We start from the raw sequence: 17,277 nt of genomic DNA, 5'->3' as shown, positions 1-17,277 counted from the left end.
TGTGATATGGTGTGACACATTGGATTTGAGATCGTCGGTTGGAATTCTGCCCGAGGTCTAGATCTAAGTACTTTCTTTGTCTAGCTCTACCTGTTTTATCACTTTCATCTTTTTGTATGGATCCCCCTACTTCCTTGTTTTTTTTTTGTTAGTTACATTAGACTAAAGTACTTGAAGTAGGAAGTTCAAAAACAGACTGTAAGCTAGGACCCCTGTCAATTAATTTAGAAATGTATACAAAAAAGGACTTTAGTATAGATACTTAGAAACACCCGTCTCTGCTATATATAGTCAACTCTTTCAAGGTACCAAAACACCAAGACACAAAGTCACCAAGTCACCAAATAAATCCTCATAACCAATGACAATTGAATAAAATGTAACTAAAAAACAAAATAAAAAACAGTTCATTGTCCAGGCGACTATCGGCCAAAACGCGATGTCTGCCCAACGTTCGTGTCCACCGCCATTTGTACTTCTCCACACGTTTAAACACGTTCCATCCTCCTCATTTCTAAACATCCTATCCTGTTTATAATTTATATTCCCTAATTCATAATGTCGCGTCATAACAGCGTGGACCTAGACTCACCCGATCGGCCTTTCGACAACATCATCAATTTCCGTGATGTCGGCCGGTCAGTTAACCAATTTTGTCGCAAAGAGTGAGTTAAGACGCGTTGACAGCGAGATAGGGTCCATGTCTCTTACAAAAGACTAACAATTTGCATAGAATCTTGAAAGAAGGCGTGTTCTTCCGCAGTGCGAGGGTAATTCTAACCCCGCTCCAATGACTCCAATGACTCCAATGACTCCGATGCATTGATGCGTTGTCAGAATAAGCAAACCAAAAAGCACGAAGGAAAAAAAAAAACTAATTCGAAATTGGAAATTTCTAGCTCGATGATGCCTCAGAACGAGATATACGCCGTTTAACAGAAGAACTACAAATCCACACCGTCATTGATCTCCGTTCCCAGTACGTCAAATCAAGACCGCCAACAGAAAATCACGAATCCAACTAATACCAAACACAGAACAGAACACCAAATGGGCACGCGCAAACGTCGAAGCGAAAACTACAAATCAGATTCCGAAAAATCACCATCACCAACAGACCCAATCCCAACAAACCCAGACGAACACCTCCTCCAAATCCCCGGCTCAAAACGAGCTCTAATAAGCCTAACAGGCAAAGGCTTCGAACGCGCCCTATTATCCAAATTGGACTGGTTCACATATCTGTAACGTGCCCTCCCACCATCCACAACACATTACAATACCTACATGAACAAAAAAAAAAAAAAAACCAAAAAAAAAACGAGTACTAATACCCAACAGCAAAGCAATCGGCCTGGTTACAACGGGCTACCGCAGCGACGCCGTGCGTCTAGTCTGCGGGTCTGCAATGCAACCGCGCGGACTCACCGGACTAGCGCAAGACACGCTCGATTCAAGCATGGGCGAGATCCGCTCCGTATTCGAGATCCTGGCGTGCGAGGAATCATATCCAACCTTAGTGCATTGCACGCAGGGAAAAGACCGCACGGGTCTGGTTGTGATGCTTATGTTACTGCTTGTTGGGGGTGTGCCGGTTGATGCGATTGTTGATGATTACAGTCGCTCGGAACTGGAGCTTGTGTCGGAGTTTGAGGAGAGGATGGAGGAGATTAGGGCTATTGGGCTTGGGGAGGATTATACGCGTTGTCCGACGGGTTTCGTTAGTGATACTACTGAATACCTTGAGACGAGGTATGGGGGTGTTAGGGGGTATTTGGAGAGGGTTGGGGTTGGGTTTGAAATGCAGGAGAGGGTTAGGGCGAAGTTTTTGGTTTGATTCTCTTCTTCTTCTTCTTCTTCTTCTTCTTCTTTTTCTTTTTTTTCTGGATTTGGGATTTTGGGATTGGGATTTGGATATATGGTGTGGCTGGCTTTTTGTATTTGATATGGGATATGTAGATACGATAATGACCTTGGCATTGGGATGGGTCTAGCATTTCTTATTACATGGGCATTTGGATGCGAGATTAATGAATGATGGAGGATTGCATGTCTTCATTTTTGGGTCCAGTGAATAATAGACTGAGAAAAGGAATGTTACGAAAGATCCAGTGGAAAATAAATGTAAGGTTATTGAATAGATATCTATATATGTAAACAATTATTCCAAGGCCAACATATTGGCTCTAACGGTGTATACCAAATTTCCCAGAAAACACTATATATAAGAGTATCCACAACAGGTATCCAAAAAAACATTAGCAAAAGCAGAGTATCAGATGACATCGTGCACGTCATATAAGTAAATACAGGAACATGAAAAATCACAAAGGGAATTACTTAGACCCGCTGGCCACGGTAAAAGCCGGTGGTCGGGCCCATCGAGTCATGGGTCAGCGGCTCTTCAATGGAGACACCCTCTTCACGGGTTCCACTGAGTCCACCCTGGTTCATCAGGTACTTCTCACCCTGGGGCACGTGGTTTCGGGTGCGCACGGAAGGTAGTAGATCGACGACGAAGGAGAGAATGTAGCCGGTGAAGACGAAAGCAATGGTCCACTCGAGAACCGCGCCAGGGTTTTGTTTAGAGGACTTATTGCTACCGATGCAGACACCGAAGCCGATAGCGAGTGCGAGCTCGACAATGACGAAGACGAGCTTGATAAAGAAACTGGCGAGCAGGACACGGTGCTCGCGACGGTAGAAGATTCCGATGCGGAGGTACTCGATACACACCAATATGGCACTAGCGACGTATCCGCCACTGGAGAGAAATTGATTGGTTAGTTGGCTGTTGGCTGCATAGTTCCAAACGTGGACAGGACTCACATGAACAGGCCGATGAACCCGTCGTGCAATTTCGGGTGGCGGAGTGTATCAAAGACAGAGAGCAGAATCAGACCCGCAGCACCGGCAATAGCGAAGAAGATTGAAAGAATAGCGCATGTCTTGTCCAATCTACCTTTGTTCGCGGCCAACTGGTTGGAGTGTCGAAGCCACCGCTCGGAGAGGAAAGCTAAATCGAGAAAGACGACGGTGACCGCGCTGCCTGCAACGAACAGCGGCTTCAAGCCTTGGGCTCCGACATCTGAAATGTACCTATGACAATCCTGTTAGCGCATGGATGGGCAAACGGTGTGGAGAATGAAAACATACGCAATCGTCTGTCCGGCATCCATACTGGCGTAATGCGGTCTCCCATCTTCAACCCAGGTGACCAGCATGGCAATCAACATTGCTAAGACCCAGTTAGCTGCAGCCCAAAACAAGATATCCAGTTCAGTGCAGGGGTGCCTTACCAACCCACATGCAGGCTGACACCAATGGAAATATCCAAAACGATATAATCCACATCTTTGCGACTGTTTTGAGTTGTATCTCGAGACCAATTCCGATGCAATGGAGAGGTATATGAGGGTTTTGTATGTCCGCTAAAAGTCCAATTCAAAAGAGAGTGGATTGAAAATACAGCAATGCGCAGGTGAGCCTATATGGTCCTGTCAGGTCGCAGCTTCTTCAATATCGGTGATTCCATGTAGCATAGAAAGAAGGTGTGGATCCGAGGTATGATTCTCCAACCGTGCAACTCACCTATATCCCTGTTTGTATTTACAATGTATCACAGGAATACAGCATTCCAGGTTCAAAATGATAAATCTTAAAGGGGGCGACAGTGGCGCTTAGACAACAAAGGGATGTCAAATTAGAACCGGGACAACGATGATGCGCAAGGGGATCGATATATATGTATTTTTTTTTTTTGTTATACCCGGGTTGGTAGACTTGAAAGGAAAAGCAGAGAAGGAAGAAATGATTTAAAGCCATAGAATAATTTAGACACCCTTATGGAGAGTAGAATAACGACGTCATTTCCAGGACTGCCAAGGCAGGAAAAAAGCTAGAAAAATTGCGCGCCCCCACAGCCTGGTCCTAATGATCGGCAATATTTACTCTAAGGGTTATGTACTTGTACTCCGTTATATTAGCATCGTACCTCAACAGAGTAATATGGTGCAATCCATAACATAGCCCAAGGTTATCCTATGATCTGCGGATACGCCGGGTGGCTGAATACTTGGCGGAAAAAACTCAGGTCGAAGGTTTGGAGGCTGACGGAATACAGTACTTACATATGTAATCAGATGTCAAGACGCTTTCAGTCATGTCGCATCGGTCCACTTATATACTTAAACTTCATATTCCAAGCCTTATAAAGATCTACGTACAATGTACCAAAGCCAAAAAAGTGGAAGTAATAATATGCTTGTAGTCCAAGACCAGTCTACCTAAAAACGCCTCGCGGTACGGAAAGACCGCAATGATGGAATCAAAAACAGTAAAGCAGAAAAGAAAAGAAGAAAAAAAAAGATTTCCCCAGGCCGATAGTAATCTAAGATAGGGCAACGTTGAGAGACACGTCATCTTCATCGACTGGTCCGTTTACGAGTGGTTCCAGTAACCGGCCGTCTCGTAACTGCAACTGGCGGGGCCTTGTGCTCAGCCACCTTGGCCACCTTGACGATCTGCACTTCATCCTCGCTGCTCTCCGATTCTTCACTGGATTCCTCCGACCCCAACTTGGATGGGGCTAGAGTGGGAGCTAGAGTGGGAGCTAGAGTTGGAGCTGGAGCTAGGTCGCCCCGAGTCTGCGTTGTGCCTTGTGGCGGACGTTTGCCCGGAGATTGAGGTGGATAAGCTGGGTATGGAAGACTTGAAGGATAGCTCATTCGATTCTGCTGTCCAGCCCGGAGATCGGCGGGAACCTGCGGTGGTTGGTATGGCGCGGGTTCCCCGTATGGGCTCATCGGCATGGTATTGTAGTAGGGTGGGGCCCATTGGGGATCGTCTGGCAGTGGCCGTTGGAAAACAGGCGCTTGTTGCATCGACTGTGGTCGGCCATTGGGGGCAAAGCGCTCTGGGGTGTATGGTGGGTAGGTAGGTCGAAGAGGTGAATTGGACTGCTGGGGGCGAAGAGATTGTGTTGTTGGGGTCCCGGGACGAGCAGAAGATGAGCTGGACGGCCGGCTATTAGCCGTCCCTCGAGCCCAGGTGCTGTGTGCATCCGGCGTAAAGGTCGGATACGCGCCGGAGAGCTGCTCCGGTGCAACAACTGCGCTCCGTCGAGATGATGGACGCGACGTCACCTTAACAGAAGTGGCGGACGGGCGCCGGCTTTTGCTTAAACCGTCCGTCTGCTGGCGCTTGCGCTCCAAGGCCTCCAGTTCGCGTTTCGACAGCCGGACGTTTTTTTTCCCCAGAACTTGAGCGCGGCGAATCCGCTCGAGCGCTGTGTCCACCAATTGATCTTCCTTGTCCCGCATGGCCAACTGAATCGCATAGGCCACCGTGCTATCCTCGTGGTCGTATAGATCGTATTCTCCTCCCTCAACCGATTCAGATTCATCCGTCAAGTCTTCATAATCTACAGGTCGCCTCCGCGGCCCTCGCCCTCCATACTCCTGCCTGTATCGACCGCCCCGCACCAGCTCCCGCCCGTATGGATCCTCCTCACTATCCACCTCCTCCAGTCGTGTCTCCTCCCAAGCCGCGCGTCCCCTAGTATTTCTCCCCGTTCGTGCCCCCGGTGGTCTTCCCCATGAGGGCATATCAAAAGGAGCTCGCGGCCGACCACCTAGACCGCCTCCTCGGAAAAAGCATTCTCGATCGGCTTATCCAAAAACGCAGCGTGTCCGAAAACGGTCACGCCAGTAGCGCCAATCAACCACAGGGCAGTCGTGAGGGGGGAAGCCCAGATGCCAATGGGGACACCGACGATGAGTAGTCCGGTGTAGAGCTGCGAAGTGGTGAAGCGAGAGAAGCCCAGATCCAGATCCCGACCTTGCAGCATGTTGATACCGTAGAGACCACAGCTCACAAAGACCATGTCGAACAGCAGCACCAAGTTGGTCAGCAAGCTGTAGATGCTGAGCATCACAAAGACGACGGCATAGTTGCTAGAGAAGTAGGACAGGTTGTAATTGACTCGGCTCTGGGCTTCACCGAAGTTGGCAGGCTTGGAAAGGCGCTTGACATCGAGGAACTCGGAAATCGGGCGCAGATTGGCGAAGCGTGTACTCAACGAGGTGCTGCGGAGGTTGTTGAAGCGATCGCCAAAACGCGAAGTGAGCGCATCAATTGGAATAGAAACCATTTTGAATGAGAAAGAGGTTGAGAAGGGGGAAAAAGAATAAAAAGGTTGAAGATTGGACAGGTAATAAAGTGATAGAGTGGACAAAGTGGATAGATAGAGAGGAAAGAGAGTCAGAGAGCCGGAAACAACACGTCGGAGAGGCAGTCACTTTTTTTTTTGGGCCTTTTCCCCTTTCGACTTTTTTTAGTCAGAGCACGGTTGTTTCACCAAGTAAGGTATCAAGTAATATAAGATGAATGAGATGAAATAGGTAGAAATAATAACAAAATAGACCCTAATAATAGTAACGGGTCTCTGTCATCCAGATCCTGGGCTCCCTAGGAGTCCTTCAGGGCTGAAGAAGAAACAGAAGAAATAAACTACGCATGGGAATCTAGATCTCTCTCTATATATATACCTAGGAATACGCCCAGATGCAATTATTCATGCAGAGCCCAACTATATTTCCCCTCAAATTAAAAAAAAAACTAAAAAAAAGGATGAAACAGTAAAAAAACAGTAAAAACACCAAGTCGATTGGGGCCACGTTTGGTTCTTGGATAAACGCCCGACCGCTTTTTTTCCCTACATGTCCTCCACTAACACACAGCTTATTCGTTCATTTCTATACTTCTCTTTCTGGCTTCTGCGGCATTGACCGCTATCACCATGAAGTCATTTGCCTTTTTATCGCTCTTCGTCTTCTTCAGCCTCGTCGCTGCTTGGTCCAAAGAAGGTGGGTATTATTTACCCCGGAGAAACTCCCATACTGACCTCGAAAACAGACTATGAGATCTTTGGTCTACAAAATGAGGTGGCCACAAATGAAGGTGCCAATGTGACTTTCTACGGTATGTGATGCCTTTGCTAGCATTGCAATTGACTTTCATTTTCATTTTCATCTTCAGGGATACGTATCTAACATCTATACCCGACCTGCAGACCTCCTCGAGATCCGTCCCAATGCCAATCAGGAACAAATCACCAAGGCCTACCGCAAGAAGTCGAGAACCATCCACCCGGACAAGGTCAAGCGCGCCTTCATCGCCAACTACGCCAAGGACAAGAGCAAGGCCAAGTCCAACCAGGGGGTCAATGTCAACAAGGGACCTACTCAGCGGGAGATTGACGCCGCAGTCAAGAACGCTGACGCCCGCTCTGCCCGTCTGAACCTCGTCGCCAACGTCCTGCGTGGCCCCAACCGCCAGCGTTACGACCACTTCCTCAAGAATGGCTTCCCTCTGTGGAAGGGAACCGGATACTACTACTCGCGCTTCCGTCCCGGTCTGGGCTCCGTGCTGGTGGGTCTGTTCCTAGTTTTCGGTGGTGGTGCTCACTACGCCGCGCTGGTCCTTAGCTGGAAGCGCCAGCGCGAATTTGTGGATCGCTACATTCGCCAGGCCCGCAGAGCCGCCTGGGGCGATGAAATGGCTGTTCCTGGTATCGACTCGGTCGCCGCCGCGCCTCCCGCTCCTGCCCCTGAATCCGGTGATGCTGGTGCCGTGGCTGTCAACCGTCGCCAGAAGCGCATGATGGATAAAGAGAACAAGAAGGATAAGAAGGGAGGAGGTGCCCGTGTGAGCGCTCGTGCTTCCTCTGGTACTTCTACTCCTACCGAGCAGGTTGCTAGCACTGGCGAGCGCAAGCGCGTCGTTGCTGAGAATGGAAAGACCCTGATTGTCGATTCTATTGGCAATGTGTTCTTGGAAGAGCAGAACGAGGCTGGCGAGCGCCAGGAGTTCCTGCTCGACATTGATCAGATTGAACGCCCCTCTATCCGTGAGACCATGGTGTTCAAGCTTCCCATTTGGTGCTTCAACAAGACTGTTGGTCGCGTGTTAGGATCTTCCGCTGAGGAGGAAGTGGATTCTGATGAGGTCGATGAGCTGGTTGAGGAAGCTGAGACCACTGCTACCTCTAACTCCCGCTCTCGGAAGCGCAACAGGCGCTCCCAGCGATCATAGATTTGGACAGTTGTATTGCTGCACCTCGGCCGTTGGCCATTGCTTTCTCTGCTCGACAGGCTGATCATAAAAGTTCCCTAAGGCTGTTTTACTATAGAATTTCTGCTCGGGTGTTTGTAATACCCGAAGTAGAAACCAAAATGTACACATAACTTTTTTTTTTCTCAAATCTAAAACTTCAGGGCAGAATGACGCTGGCCAGCTACTGGTCATTGATATACCGTGTACGGTCAAACGTTACAGTACGATATTTACTCACTCCTTGCAGATCCATCTCATATTTGTGGTACTACGAGTATCCCCGCAAAGATCGGTCTACCGGCAAGATTCGTACTCTCTACTCCATTCCTTTGGCAGGCTGATAGGCGGGTCTGCCAGAGGGCCAATGCGCTTCCCCAACCGCAGACACAACTAGTGCGGTGTACAGCTGTCCGATACTACCATACCCACCGGTTTGGGCACCAACACTTGATTAGTTTAGTATAAATGGGAGAATTTCATTGTATCTCTAGACTTGTTTCGAATATTCAGATGTTTCATTGCCGACACAAAACAACAACTTTTCCAAAGAAATCAATTCTATCGAACAGACGGGCTTCCCAGTTCATGACAACATCGAAAATGGCAAGGTATAACGAGCAAAAAGGAATGGGAGGTATAAAAGCAAAAAAAAAAGAAGCAGCAGAAGGACAGTAGGTGTGTATCGTGATCGTCATGTGTAGAATTCAACAAAGCATTGCAAATCGTGGGAAAAAAAGGACCTCAAGCTCCGGAGGCCAAACACAACAGCCTGTGCCCATCGCCTACGCAAACATCTTGGCAATGTTCATGAGACTGCTAATGTTCTCCGACATACCCCTGCCACCACTATCACCACCACTCGACTTCGTCGCGCCACCAAGGGCACTGGTAACAGCATGCGGTAAACGAATGCCAATCATAGCCAGTAGCTTCGGCAGAACACCGCTAGTGAGGAGCGGCACGATAACCATCATAAAAACCTTCATAGGGTTTCGACGAGCCCAGCGATAGATATCGCGGAAGAGACGCTTGATGTCGCGGAGCATGCGCTGGACGAATCCCTGGCGGGGCCGGGCCCGTCGCGACGAAGATGAGAACGATGAGAATACAGATGGGCTTGATCGGCCTCCTGTTCGGCCTCCACCTAGCCCGCCGAAGAAAGATGGCGCTGAGCTTCGCGTATGGTGGGTGGAGGAGTAGCCGGATTTGCTGCGTCTGCTGTGCGTGCTGTGCGAGCTGGGTGTCGGTGATGACCGGCGCCGCACGTATCCTCCCGATGAAACTGCACTGGATTTACCGTCGAACCAACCCATTGTGTGGGTGATGCTGATGCTGAAGCTGAGGCTGAGGCTGGTTACGGGTGCAGGTTTTCGCACTTGGGGTCAGACCGGTGAATGATGTGTTTGGTCTGAAGGACGGATTGTGTGTTAGGAGAGGGATTGGATTGTGGTAGGTTGGTACACAGAGGAAGGTGGGTTTGAGATGCTGCTGCGTAACAATGCCCCTGATTATCTCTTTGAACCTTTTTTTTTTTTGGCTTTCTGTGTGGCAATTGAAAGAATGAAAAGAGACAGATGCGAGTCAGCCACTAGCTGCTGCGGAGATGCGCAATCTGAGGTCTAGGCCGATGTGTGCACCCGCTTTTGGGGATTTTCTATGCAGGAAATCTCTTTTGACAGTTGGCACAATTGAGATTCTAAGAGGGGGTCGTGGATAATACTGGATGCTAATTTCGGACGAATCAAAGGAGATCTTCAGATGAAATTGATCAGTCACCCCCTGGCGGAATAAAGGTGGCTGGGGTGTTTGACCGGCTAAACTTAGTCGTAAACTGCATTTTGGGGTAGACAAAGTACCCTAGATGGCCAAGCAATCCACTCTCGAGTGGTAGCCATAATGGTCATCTCAAAATCATATTGGAACATGTATTCTGTATGTACATCGATGTTGTTGCTTAAAATCAAATATCACGAACACTTGGACCGTGGAACCTGATGGGGATCAATGCCTTAGGCGATAACGACGTCACTACATGTGATGGCCTGCCATGGAAGACTCTCCAAATTCTTCGAATCTATCATTAGTCTAACATAATACATCCTTTCTTGCTGAATCCCAGATCAAGTTGTGACCATGTCGAGTATGTTGATTTTACTCCCTCTTACCGAAGTTTATACTAACTCTTGACCAGGCCCCGATTACTGTTAGACCTCAAAGGCCCAACCGATACCGTTCCAACTAACATGTACCAGACAAGACTCTAGGTATCACCCAAGATGCCACCCAACAACAGATCCGCACCGCATATAAGAGGTGAGTATACTACACCTTTCCTTGAAATGACACCTCTAACCAACTCTAGGGAATCACTGAAATCGCACCCCGATCGAGTCCCCATCGACTCTCCAGAGCGACCCGCACGCACAAGGAAATTTCAAGAAATCAACGACGCATACTATACCCTATCCGACCGTACACGCCGTCGGGAATATGACGCTAATCGCGCATACCAAGCAGCCGAGGAGGAAGCAGAAACGGAAGTCCCACCAATGGGGACCGGTAGTTTCCCCTGGTCCAGCTTTGGATTTGGCGGGAATCGTGATGACCGCGACAACGACCAGTTCGGCTCCGTCTTTGAAGAGATGCTGCGCGAAGAGGGCCTCGCCGAAGAGAACGAGGGAGAAGGCGGGAGACGGACTCGCCCAACCGGAAGATTTTGGGCACTGGTTGGGGGTGTCAGTGGTGGTGCTATGGGCTTCATTGTCGGCAATTTGCCTGGTGCGCTGGCTGGCGCTGTTGCGGGTAATCGTCTCGGCGCGATCCGCGATGCTAAGGGCAAAAGTGTCTATGAGGTTTTCTTGGACCTTCCAACACAGGATCGGACGCGGCTCCTGAGTGAACTTGCAGCGAAGGTCTTCCAGTCTACTATGGGACGCTGATTTTCTCTATTTCTGGTTTGCCGAGCGGTTTGGGCGTTAGGGATTTGGAAGCTGGCTGTTACAGCCTCGGTGAGAATTAGGTAGGGTTAGATATTCCGGCTGCACATTTCCATGTGGCTACGGCCCACTCAGTGCAGTAGGAAATGCATATGTCAAGTATATAACCAGCAGTTAAGATAATTCTCGAGTGTCATATTTAACTTGCTCTGATCTGATAATTGACCCCTCCGTTTCTTATCGATAACAGCCAGGCACCAGAGTCTAGATGTCCATGCTGCGCAACATAGCAGAGTCCAGAATGGCAACATATACAAGATTAATTTGATCATGATCCTAATAAGTCATTATATCCAATAAACGTCTTCTCTAAAATCAAATCAAACAGACCAGGTGGCCTTCTCTCTGCTTCTGGACCCAACGGCCATGCGCTAAGCTCCCGCCTTCACTCACCGCTTGCGGCCAAAATGGGCCCCTCTGTCTATATTTACCCCCCAAGTTGCCCGCAAGTTTTATCTTTGACAAATTCTTTATTGAGACTCAATTGAATAAATCCTTCACAATGACTGAAGCTGCCAGTGTTTACCCTTCGTTGGAGAACCGTCCCATCAAGAACACGATTGTTCTGTTCGATGTTGACGAGACTCTCACCCCCGCAAGACGGGTAGGTTGCGACGAGACTCATTGCTGTTCAATTGTACTAATATATTTCTTTTGCAGCATGCCTCGCCAGAGATGCTCGAGTTGCTCTCTCGATTGCGCCACAAGTGCGCTATTGGATTCGTTCGTCTCCTCCCAATCAATACACCCACCCCGTTCCTAACATGATTCAGGTTGGTGGCTCGAACCTTGTGAAGCAGCAAGAGCAGCTTGGATCACCCACCATCGATGTTACCACCATGTTTGATTTCTGCTTCTCCGAAAACGGTCTGACCGCATTCCGTCTCGGCGAGTCGCTTGCCAGCAACAACTTCATCCAGTGGCTTGGGGAGGACAAATACCAAGCGCTGGTCGACTTCGTTCTCAAGTTTATTGCCAACACCAAGTTGCCTCGCAAGCGTGGTACTTTTGTTGAGTTCCGGAATGGAATGGTCAACATTAGCCCCGTTGGACGTGCTGCCAGCATCGAGGAGCGTGATGAGTTCGAAGCGTACGTGTTGATCTTGCATTACCATGTCCACACAAATGGACCGACTGACTGACCTGCACTATAGCTTTGACAAGATCCACAACGTCAGAAAGACCCTGGTGGAGTCCTTGAAGAAGGAGTTCCCCGACTACGGTCTCACGTAAGACTTTATCCGGCGAGGTTTACTTTTTGATATAGTGCTAATCAATCTGTCAAAATAGCTACTCTATTGGTGGTCAAGTCTCTTTCGATGTCTTCCCCACTGGTTGGGACAAGACCTACTGCCTGCAGCACATCGAGGCTGAAAAGGACATCTCTGGTATCGAATACAAGACCATCCACTTCTTCGGCGACAAGACTTTCGTCGGAGGAAACGATTATGAGATCTATGAAGACCCTCGCACCATCGGGCACTCCGTTGATGGTCCCCAAGATACCATCGATCAGCTGAAGAAGCTCTTTGACTTATAGATATGAGGTTGGATTTGAGTGTCAAGTGGCCGAAAGGGCATGGATTTGTGATAGCGTTTACATGCGAAGTCTGATTTGGATATTTTCTGAAAACAGTTTTAGTCAAAGATCGATCAAAATAGTCCTCTAATTGCATGAAATGAGAATATACCTAACTCTACGTTAACCTCTAGATAATGCGGGTAATGTGGGAACCGCCGGGAAACTGAAAGCGTCGATCTTTCCGATCCCCTTTAGTCATCCCGGCCATTTCAGGCCCCGGGATATTCCAAGCTTTCTCTTCTGCCGTCACTCTTAATCGGTTGCAAGTGCACGTGAATAAACTATTCGTTTGCCCACTGTCCTTGACATGGCGCCTCAAAAACATGTCGCGGATGTCCCGCGCAATCTCCTTCCCCGCCTGAGTTGGAACAGCTCCTCTGCGCGTCCATCCGTTACCGTCACCCACAATCCGGCGCTTGCAACAAGTCAAAGACGACCACTTCCCCAAGCCTGGAGTCCTGTAAAGCGACGATTCAGTTCCCTGACCCCACCCTCTCAGTCTTCCCAGCTCATCTCCACATCCTCCCGGGATGGTATCTCCGGATATCTCGTTTCCCGAGGAACCTCTATAACAACGCCGGCAACGTCGAACACAACTCCCCGCGGTAATCCAATCCGACACAATGGCGTCTACGTAGCTACCTATCATCCCGCTCGTCGCGCCTTCCACGCGACACCAGCCCGGCCCCGCGATCACCACTTTGATACCCTGAAATTCGTGAAGCGCCTACAAGCAGAGGGCTTCAGCGAGGAGCAGTCCGTAGCAATGATGCGGGTACTGAACGATATCATTCAAGAGTCAATCCAGAATCTGACCAGGACAATGGTACTCCGAGAAGGTATGTGAAGGCGTCTTCTGTCGCGCATCCGTGCTATATAATGCTCGTCGGAGATCTAACGGGAAATGGTTTGCTAGATTCGGAGAGATCAACCTATACACAAAAAGTGGACTTTGCCAAATTGCGCTCCGAACTACTTAACGCAGACTCGACTGAGGCACAGTTGACCCGTTCATCACACGAGAAGATCGCAGCAGACCTTGCCAAACTCAACTCACGACTTCGGGATGAGATTGGACGAACACAGGCCTCGGTCCGGTTGGATCTGAACCTTGAGAAGGGTCGGATACGCGAGGAAGCAAATAGCCAAGAAATGCGTATCAAGGAGACTGAAACGCGAATCGAGCAGGAGGTTGCTGGATTGAGGGAACGAGTGGAGGCTGTCAAGTTCTCGACGTTGCAGTGGCTTATGTATGATCCCCGAAGTCTTCTATTGATGCGTGAGCTTATACTGACTTTCTTTTCTCTGCAGGGGTGTCTGTACCGGTACCGCGGCCCTTATTCTTGGTGCCTGGCGCTTGTTTATGTAAATTGGGACAAAAGTCTGCATTGGATATGGAGTGATTGTTTTTGGCTTGCTTTACATGAGACATTTGATCTCTCACAACTTCTCTTTCTTTTTGTACACTATACTCTCTACTCGTCTAGCCGTGCTATGTTGCCATATGAGTTTAGACAATACCGAGCATTTCTTGGTCAATAGCAATGGAAACCATTGGATAATTCAAATTCCGGGCAGATTTAGTGTATAATAGTCTGAGGGGGTTACATAGGGCTTGCGTCGGAAGTCCGTCGCACCTTCCCCTCTTTATGCGCCTTATCTTCAGGGGCAAGTCTACAGGATCACCTCATACTACGCAAGAGCCACTTTCAAGGTTACATACATGTGTATGTAGCCATTAAACACCCGTCTTTGATAGAATCCAATGTCCTAACTGGTTCAGAGATAACATGGGAGTCTTTCCAATGGATCCGCAATCCCCCATGGAGTATTGCTTTACCCGGCTAGCGGCATGGTTGTTATATATTCTTATCCTTTGCCTCGCGATCACATTTTGCAATGTTTTAAAATTGTATCGCGGGCCTTGGAATCGATCTTCAGTGTGGGTGCTTAATCAAGAGCCACTGAAGCCTCAAGACACGTACACTGCGAACACTGTTTTGTCTATTGATCATTGCGATTTGAACTCAAAGGTGAACAACACCCGCAGCAAGCTGAGAAGAGCCAACCCAAGCGTCGGACTACTGGCGATTATGGTGCTGATCGCCATATGTGGATTGTTGCTTTTGGGGCATCTCCCATCGGTTTCCTCTCTCCAAAGCGGATTGCAGTCCATTGCTGGCTTCTCATCCCAGACACCTAGCTCAACTGGTTTGCAAGAGTTTTTCCAGCTCTATCAGCCAATACCGCTCAATTCCAGTGAAAAAAGCAACTGCGATGTTGATATATTGCTCATGGATCATGTTTTTGGAGCCAGTTATGGAGCACCGTTTGTTGGTAAGAGGTCTCGAAAGTTATTTCTACCGGTGGTCTAATCTTGCAACTTATCCAGGCGAATATGAGCCCCCAAACTGTGACTTTGATACTGTACGAATTAATCTCACAGTCACCTCCCGGGGGAAGCAGTTTGACCGCCTGGCTCTCATGTATCTTGGAGACAATGAAGTGTTCCGGACTTCAACCGCAGAGCCAACAGCCAATGGAATTGTCTGGACCTATGTCAAAGAGATGTCGCAGTATAACTCGCTATGGAAGAGTCCCCAGAAGCTGATATTTGACTTGGGAAATATCATTAACGATGTTTACACCGGCTCGTTCAATGCCACGCTAACGGCGCACTTCGTTGCGGAGCAGAATGTCAAGACCGCGGATATAATTCTTCCAATCTCTGCCAAAAAGGCAGCATCAAACTCTTCCAGTGCCTTCCAACTTCCCGCAGACAACGCAACAGTTATGTACGAGATCCCTGCTGCGGCATCGCGTGCTGTTGTGTCAATATCGGCATGTGGACAATCAGAAGAAGAGTTCTGGTGGTCTAACGTCTTCTCGGAGGATACCCAAGACTTTGAAAGTACTGTCGGTGAGCTATATGGGTACACTCCTTTCCGTGAAGTCCAGCTCTATATCGACGGGGTCCTTGCCGGGCTTGTCTGGCCATTCCCTGTTATTTTCACGGGAGGCGTGACACCGGGATTCTGGCGTCCGGTCGTTGGGACTGATGCCTTTGACCTTCGCCAGCCGGAGATTGATATTTCCCCATTTCTCCCCATGGTCCAAGACGGGAAGCAGCATTCGTTTGAGATCCGGGTTACTGGTCTTGATGTGTCAGTAGATGGGAGCGTCACCTTTGCAAAAACTGTAGGCTCATATTGGGTTGTCACAGGGAATATTTTCATATATATCGATGACGACAGCTCCGCCTCTAAAGCTACCGTTACTGGTGACAACAGTCGGCCCACGTTGGATGCTCCCTTACCAGTGTTTGCTGTGACTCGGAAGCTTATACAAAGTAAGACCGGGGGAAACGACTCCTTGTCATACTCTGTGGTTGTTGAGCGAGACTTCAGCGTAACCTCTTCTCTGTACTCATGGTCTCAGACACTATCCTTCTCCAACCACGGTTTCCTCAACCAGCAGGGATACAGTCAAGTTAACAGACAACTCACAACTGGCAAGAACACTATCACTGAGCTTGGAGATATGCCCGTCTCAAACAGCATTGCATTCCAATACCCCTTGGTTGTCAACGCAACTTACGGCATCACCTCAAATGAGACGACGATTGACTCTTGGATGAAGAGAGGTCTCGATTTCAAGGCAACAGGAGGGCTCGGTATTTCCACATATACCTTGACATCGGGACCATCATACCTACACACAAGTCAGTCCGGCACGGCGCAGTATAAATCGGTCACTGGAGGAAAGTCAAGCTCTTGGGGTGACACCATCAATTTGTTCGACAGTCAGACAAATGGACGATCATACCACCGATCTGTCCATGCTGTCAATGGCACCGTTGTTTCTGACACCGACCCTAATGGCAAGACATCGGCTTCTTCTCCACAAGATCATAGGGATACTGGGAGAGGCAATGTGAGGGCTATAATTGGAAAGGGGCCTGGAGCTCTTGTAAATCAGGGAGAGTGACATAATATGAAGAGTTCCGGACGTCAAGGTTGCAATGTAGACAATATCCCGTTTGGGACACGGAGGTGGGATACAACGCGTCATGGTAGAGGAGCGCTAAGAGTGAGTTATCATGATGTCGTAGGAAATCCAAGAATCGCTTTTACACAAATGAGACTAAATTAGAAATGAGACAAGGTCATAGATCGTCATTTACCTTTGTTTCGACATTTCAGTCTCATTTGGCATTAAGGATAAAAAGCATCTGAACTGCTCGTTGTTGTTACCCCCCAACGAGTTTGGGTCCTTATTGAGCTTCTTCTCATATTCTACTGGCCCCTCCACGTCCCCTTCATGTCCCCTTCGCCTCAAGGCTCTCTTCAACGCGCCCTTGCAATGGAAATCACTTCTTACAGCGTCGAGGGCACTGATCGGTTTGTCCACCGACTAGGGGAGTAAGTTCTTGGTCTACATACTGTATGGATGAGAGGACTGACTAGAGACAGGTTTTACCCCACAGGCATATTCTCCGACCTCACCATTTACACCACGGATCAAGCCTTGAAGGTACACAGACTCATTGTCTGCAGCCGATCCGAGGCTTTCCGCCGAATCTTC

At 48.7% G+C, this 17,277-nt stretch overlaps 10 protein-coding genes across 10 annotated transcripts; 6 read left to right on the top strand and 4 right to left on the bottom strand.

Moving 5' to 3' along the window:
• Window positions 1–558: 558 nt before the first annotated feature.
• N7537_000571 (tyrosine-protein phosphatase) lies at window positions 559–1,837 on the top strand (the record flags this gene model as incomplete). Its single annotated transcript, XM_056891629.1, has 5 exons — window positions 559–665; window positions 734–770; window positions 900–979; window positions 1,038–1,244; window positions 1,342–1,837. 5 exons carry the CDS (start codon window positions 559–561, stop codon window positions 1,835–1,837), a joined length of 927 nt encoding a protein of 308 aa, XP_056756624.1.
• A 503-nt stretch (window positions 1,838–2,340) lies between these two features.
• N7537_000570 (Frag1/DRAM/Sfk1 family protein) lies at window positions 2,341–3,354 on the bottom strand (the record flags this gene model as incomplete). Its single annotated transcript, XM_056891628.1, has 4 exons — window positions 2,341–2,764; window positions 2,830–3,099; window positions 3,157–3,238; window positions 3,300–3,354. The coding sequence occupies 4 exons, from the start codon at window positions 3,352–3,354 to the stop codon at window positions 2,341–2,343; spliced, it is 831 nt and encodes a 276-aa protein (XP_056756623.1).
• A 1,070-nt stretch (window positions 3,355–4,424) lies between these two features.
• On the bottom strand, window positions 4,425–5,606 carry N7537_000569 (uncharacterized protein; the record flags this gene model as incomplete). Its single annotated transcript, XM_056891627.1, has 1 exon — window positions 4,425–5,606. One exon carries the CDS (start codon window positions 5,604–5,606, stop codon window positions 4,425–4,427), a length of 1,182 nt encoding a protein of 393 aa, XP_056756622.1.
• Window positions 5,607–5,632: 26 nt separating this feature from the next.
• On the bottom strand, window positions 5,633–6,151 carry N7537_000568 (putative COPII vesicles protein Yip3; the record flags this gene model as incomplete). Its single annotated transcript, XM_056891626.1, has 1 exon — window positions 5,633–6,151. The coding sequence occupies one exon, from the start codon at window positions 6,149–6,151 to the stop codon at window positions 5,633–5,635; it is 519 nt and encodes a 172-aa protein (XP_056756621.1).
• Window positions 6,152–6,799: 648 nt separating this feature from the next.
• Window positions 6,800–8,094, top strand: N7537_000567 (uncharacterized protein; the record flags this gene model as incomplete). Its single annotated transcript, XM_056891625.1, has 3 exons — window positions 6,800–6,866; window positions 6,916–6,981; window positions 7,073–8,094. The coding sequence occupies 3 exons, from the start codon at window positions 6,800–6,802 to the stop codon at window positions 8,092–8,094; spliced, it is 1,155 nt and encodes a 384-aa protein (XP_056756620.1).
• An 803-nt stretch (window positions 8,095–8,897) lies between these two features.
• Window positions 8,898–9,428, bottom strand: N7537_000566 (uncharacterized protein; the record flags this gene model as incomplete). Its single annotated transcript, XM_056891624.1, has 1 exon — window positions 8,898–9,428. One exon carries the CDS (start codon window positions 9,426–9,428, stop codon window positions 8,898–8,900), a length of 531 nt encoding a protein of 176 aa, XP_056756619.1.
• Window positions 9,429–10,248: 820 nt separating this feature from the next.
• N7537_000565 (putative DnaJ chaperone (Caj1)) lies at window positions 10,249–11,054 on the top strand (the record flags this gene model as incomplete). Its single annotated transcript, XM_056891623.1, has 4 exons — window positions 10,249–10,255; window positions 10,307–10,318; window positions 10,368–10,428; window positions 10,478–11,054. The coding sequence occupies 4 exons, from the start codon at window positions 10,249–10,251 to the stop codon at window positions 11,052–11,054; spliced, it is 657 nt and encodes a 218-aa protein (XP_056756618.1).
• A 514-nt stretch (window positions 11,055–11,568) lies between these two features.
• On the top strand, window positions 11,569–12,786 carry sec53 (phosphomannomutase SEC53). Its single transcript, XM_056891622.1, has 5 exons — window positions 11,569–11,715; window positions 11,772–11,834; window positions 11,885–12,201; window positions 12,266–12,340; window positions 12,402–12,786. The coding sequence occupies exons 1-5, from the start codon at window positions 11,614–11,616 to the stop codon at window positions 12,649–12,651; spliced, it is 807 nt and encodes a 268-aa protein (XP_056756617.1). The 5' UTR covers window positions 11,569–11,613; the 3' UTR covers window positions 12,652–12,786.
• A 214-nt stretch (window positions 12,787–13,000) lies between these two features.
• On the top strand, window positions 13,001–14,214 carry N7537_000563 (CCDC90 family protein; the record flags this gene model as incomplete). The annotated part of the gene is made up of 3 exons (XM_056891621.1): window positions 13,001–13,532; window positions 13,610–13,943; window positions 14,005–14,214. 3 exons carry the CDS (start codon window positions 13,001–13,003, stop codon window positions 14,060–14,062), a joined length of 924 nt encoding a protein of 307 aa, XP_056756616.1. The 3' UTR covers window positions 14,063–14,214.
• Window positions 14,215–14,516: 302 nt separating this feature from the next.
• On the top strand, window positions 14,517–16,680 carry N7537_000562 (uncharacterized protein; the record flags this gene model as incomplete). Its single annotated transcript, XM_056891620.1, has 2 exons — window positions 14,517–15,030; window positions 15,086–16,680. 2 exons carry the CDS (start codon window positions 14,517–14,519, stop codon window positions 16,678–16,680), a joined length of 2,109 nt encoding a protein of 702 aa, XP_056756615.1.
• Between the last annotated feature and the right edge of the window lie 597 nt (window positions 16,681–17,277).

The sequence above is a fragment of the Penicillium hordei genome (genome assembly GCF_028827395.1).
Source record: "Penicillium hordei strain IBT 12815 chromosome Unknown utg000001l_segment0_segment0, whole genome shotgun sequence".
In the NCBI taxonomy this organism is placed as follows: domain Eukaryota; kingdom Fungi; phylum Ascomycota; class Eurotiomycetes; order Eurotiales; family Aspergillaceae; genus Penicillium; species Penicillium hordei.
This window is presented reverse-complemented; position numbering and strand designations above follow the sequence as displayed.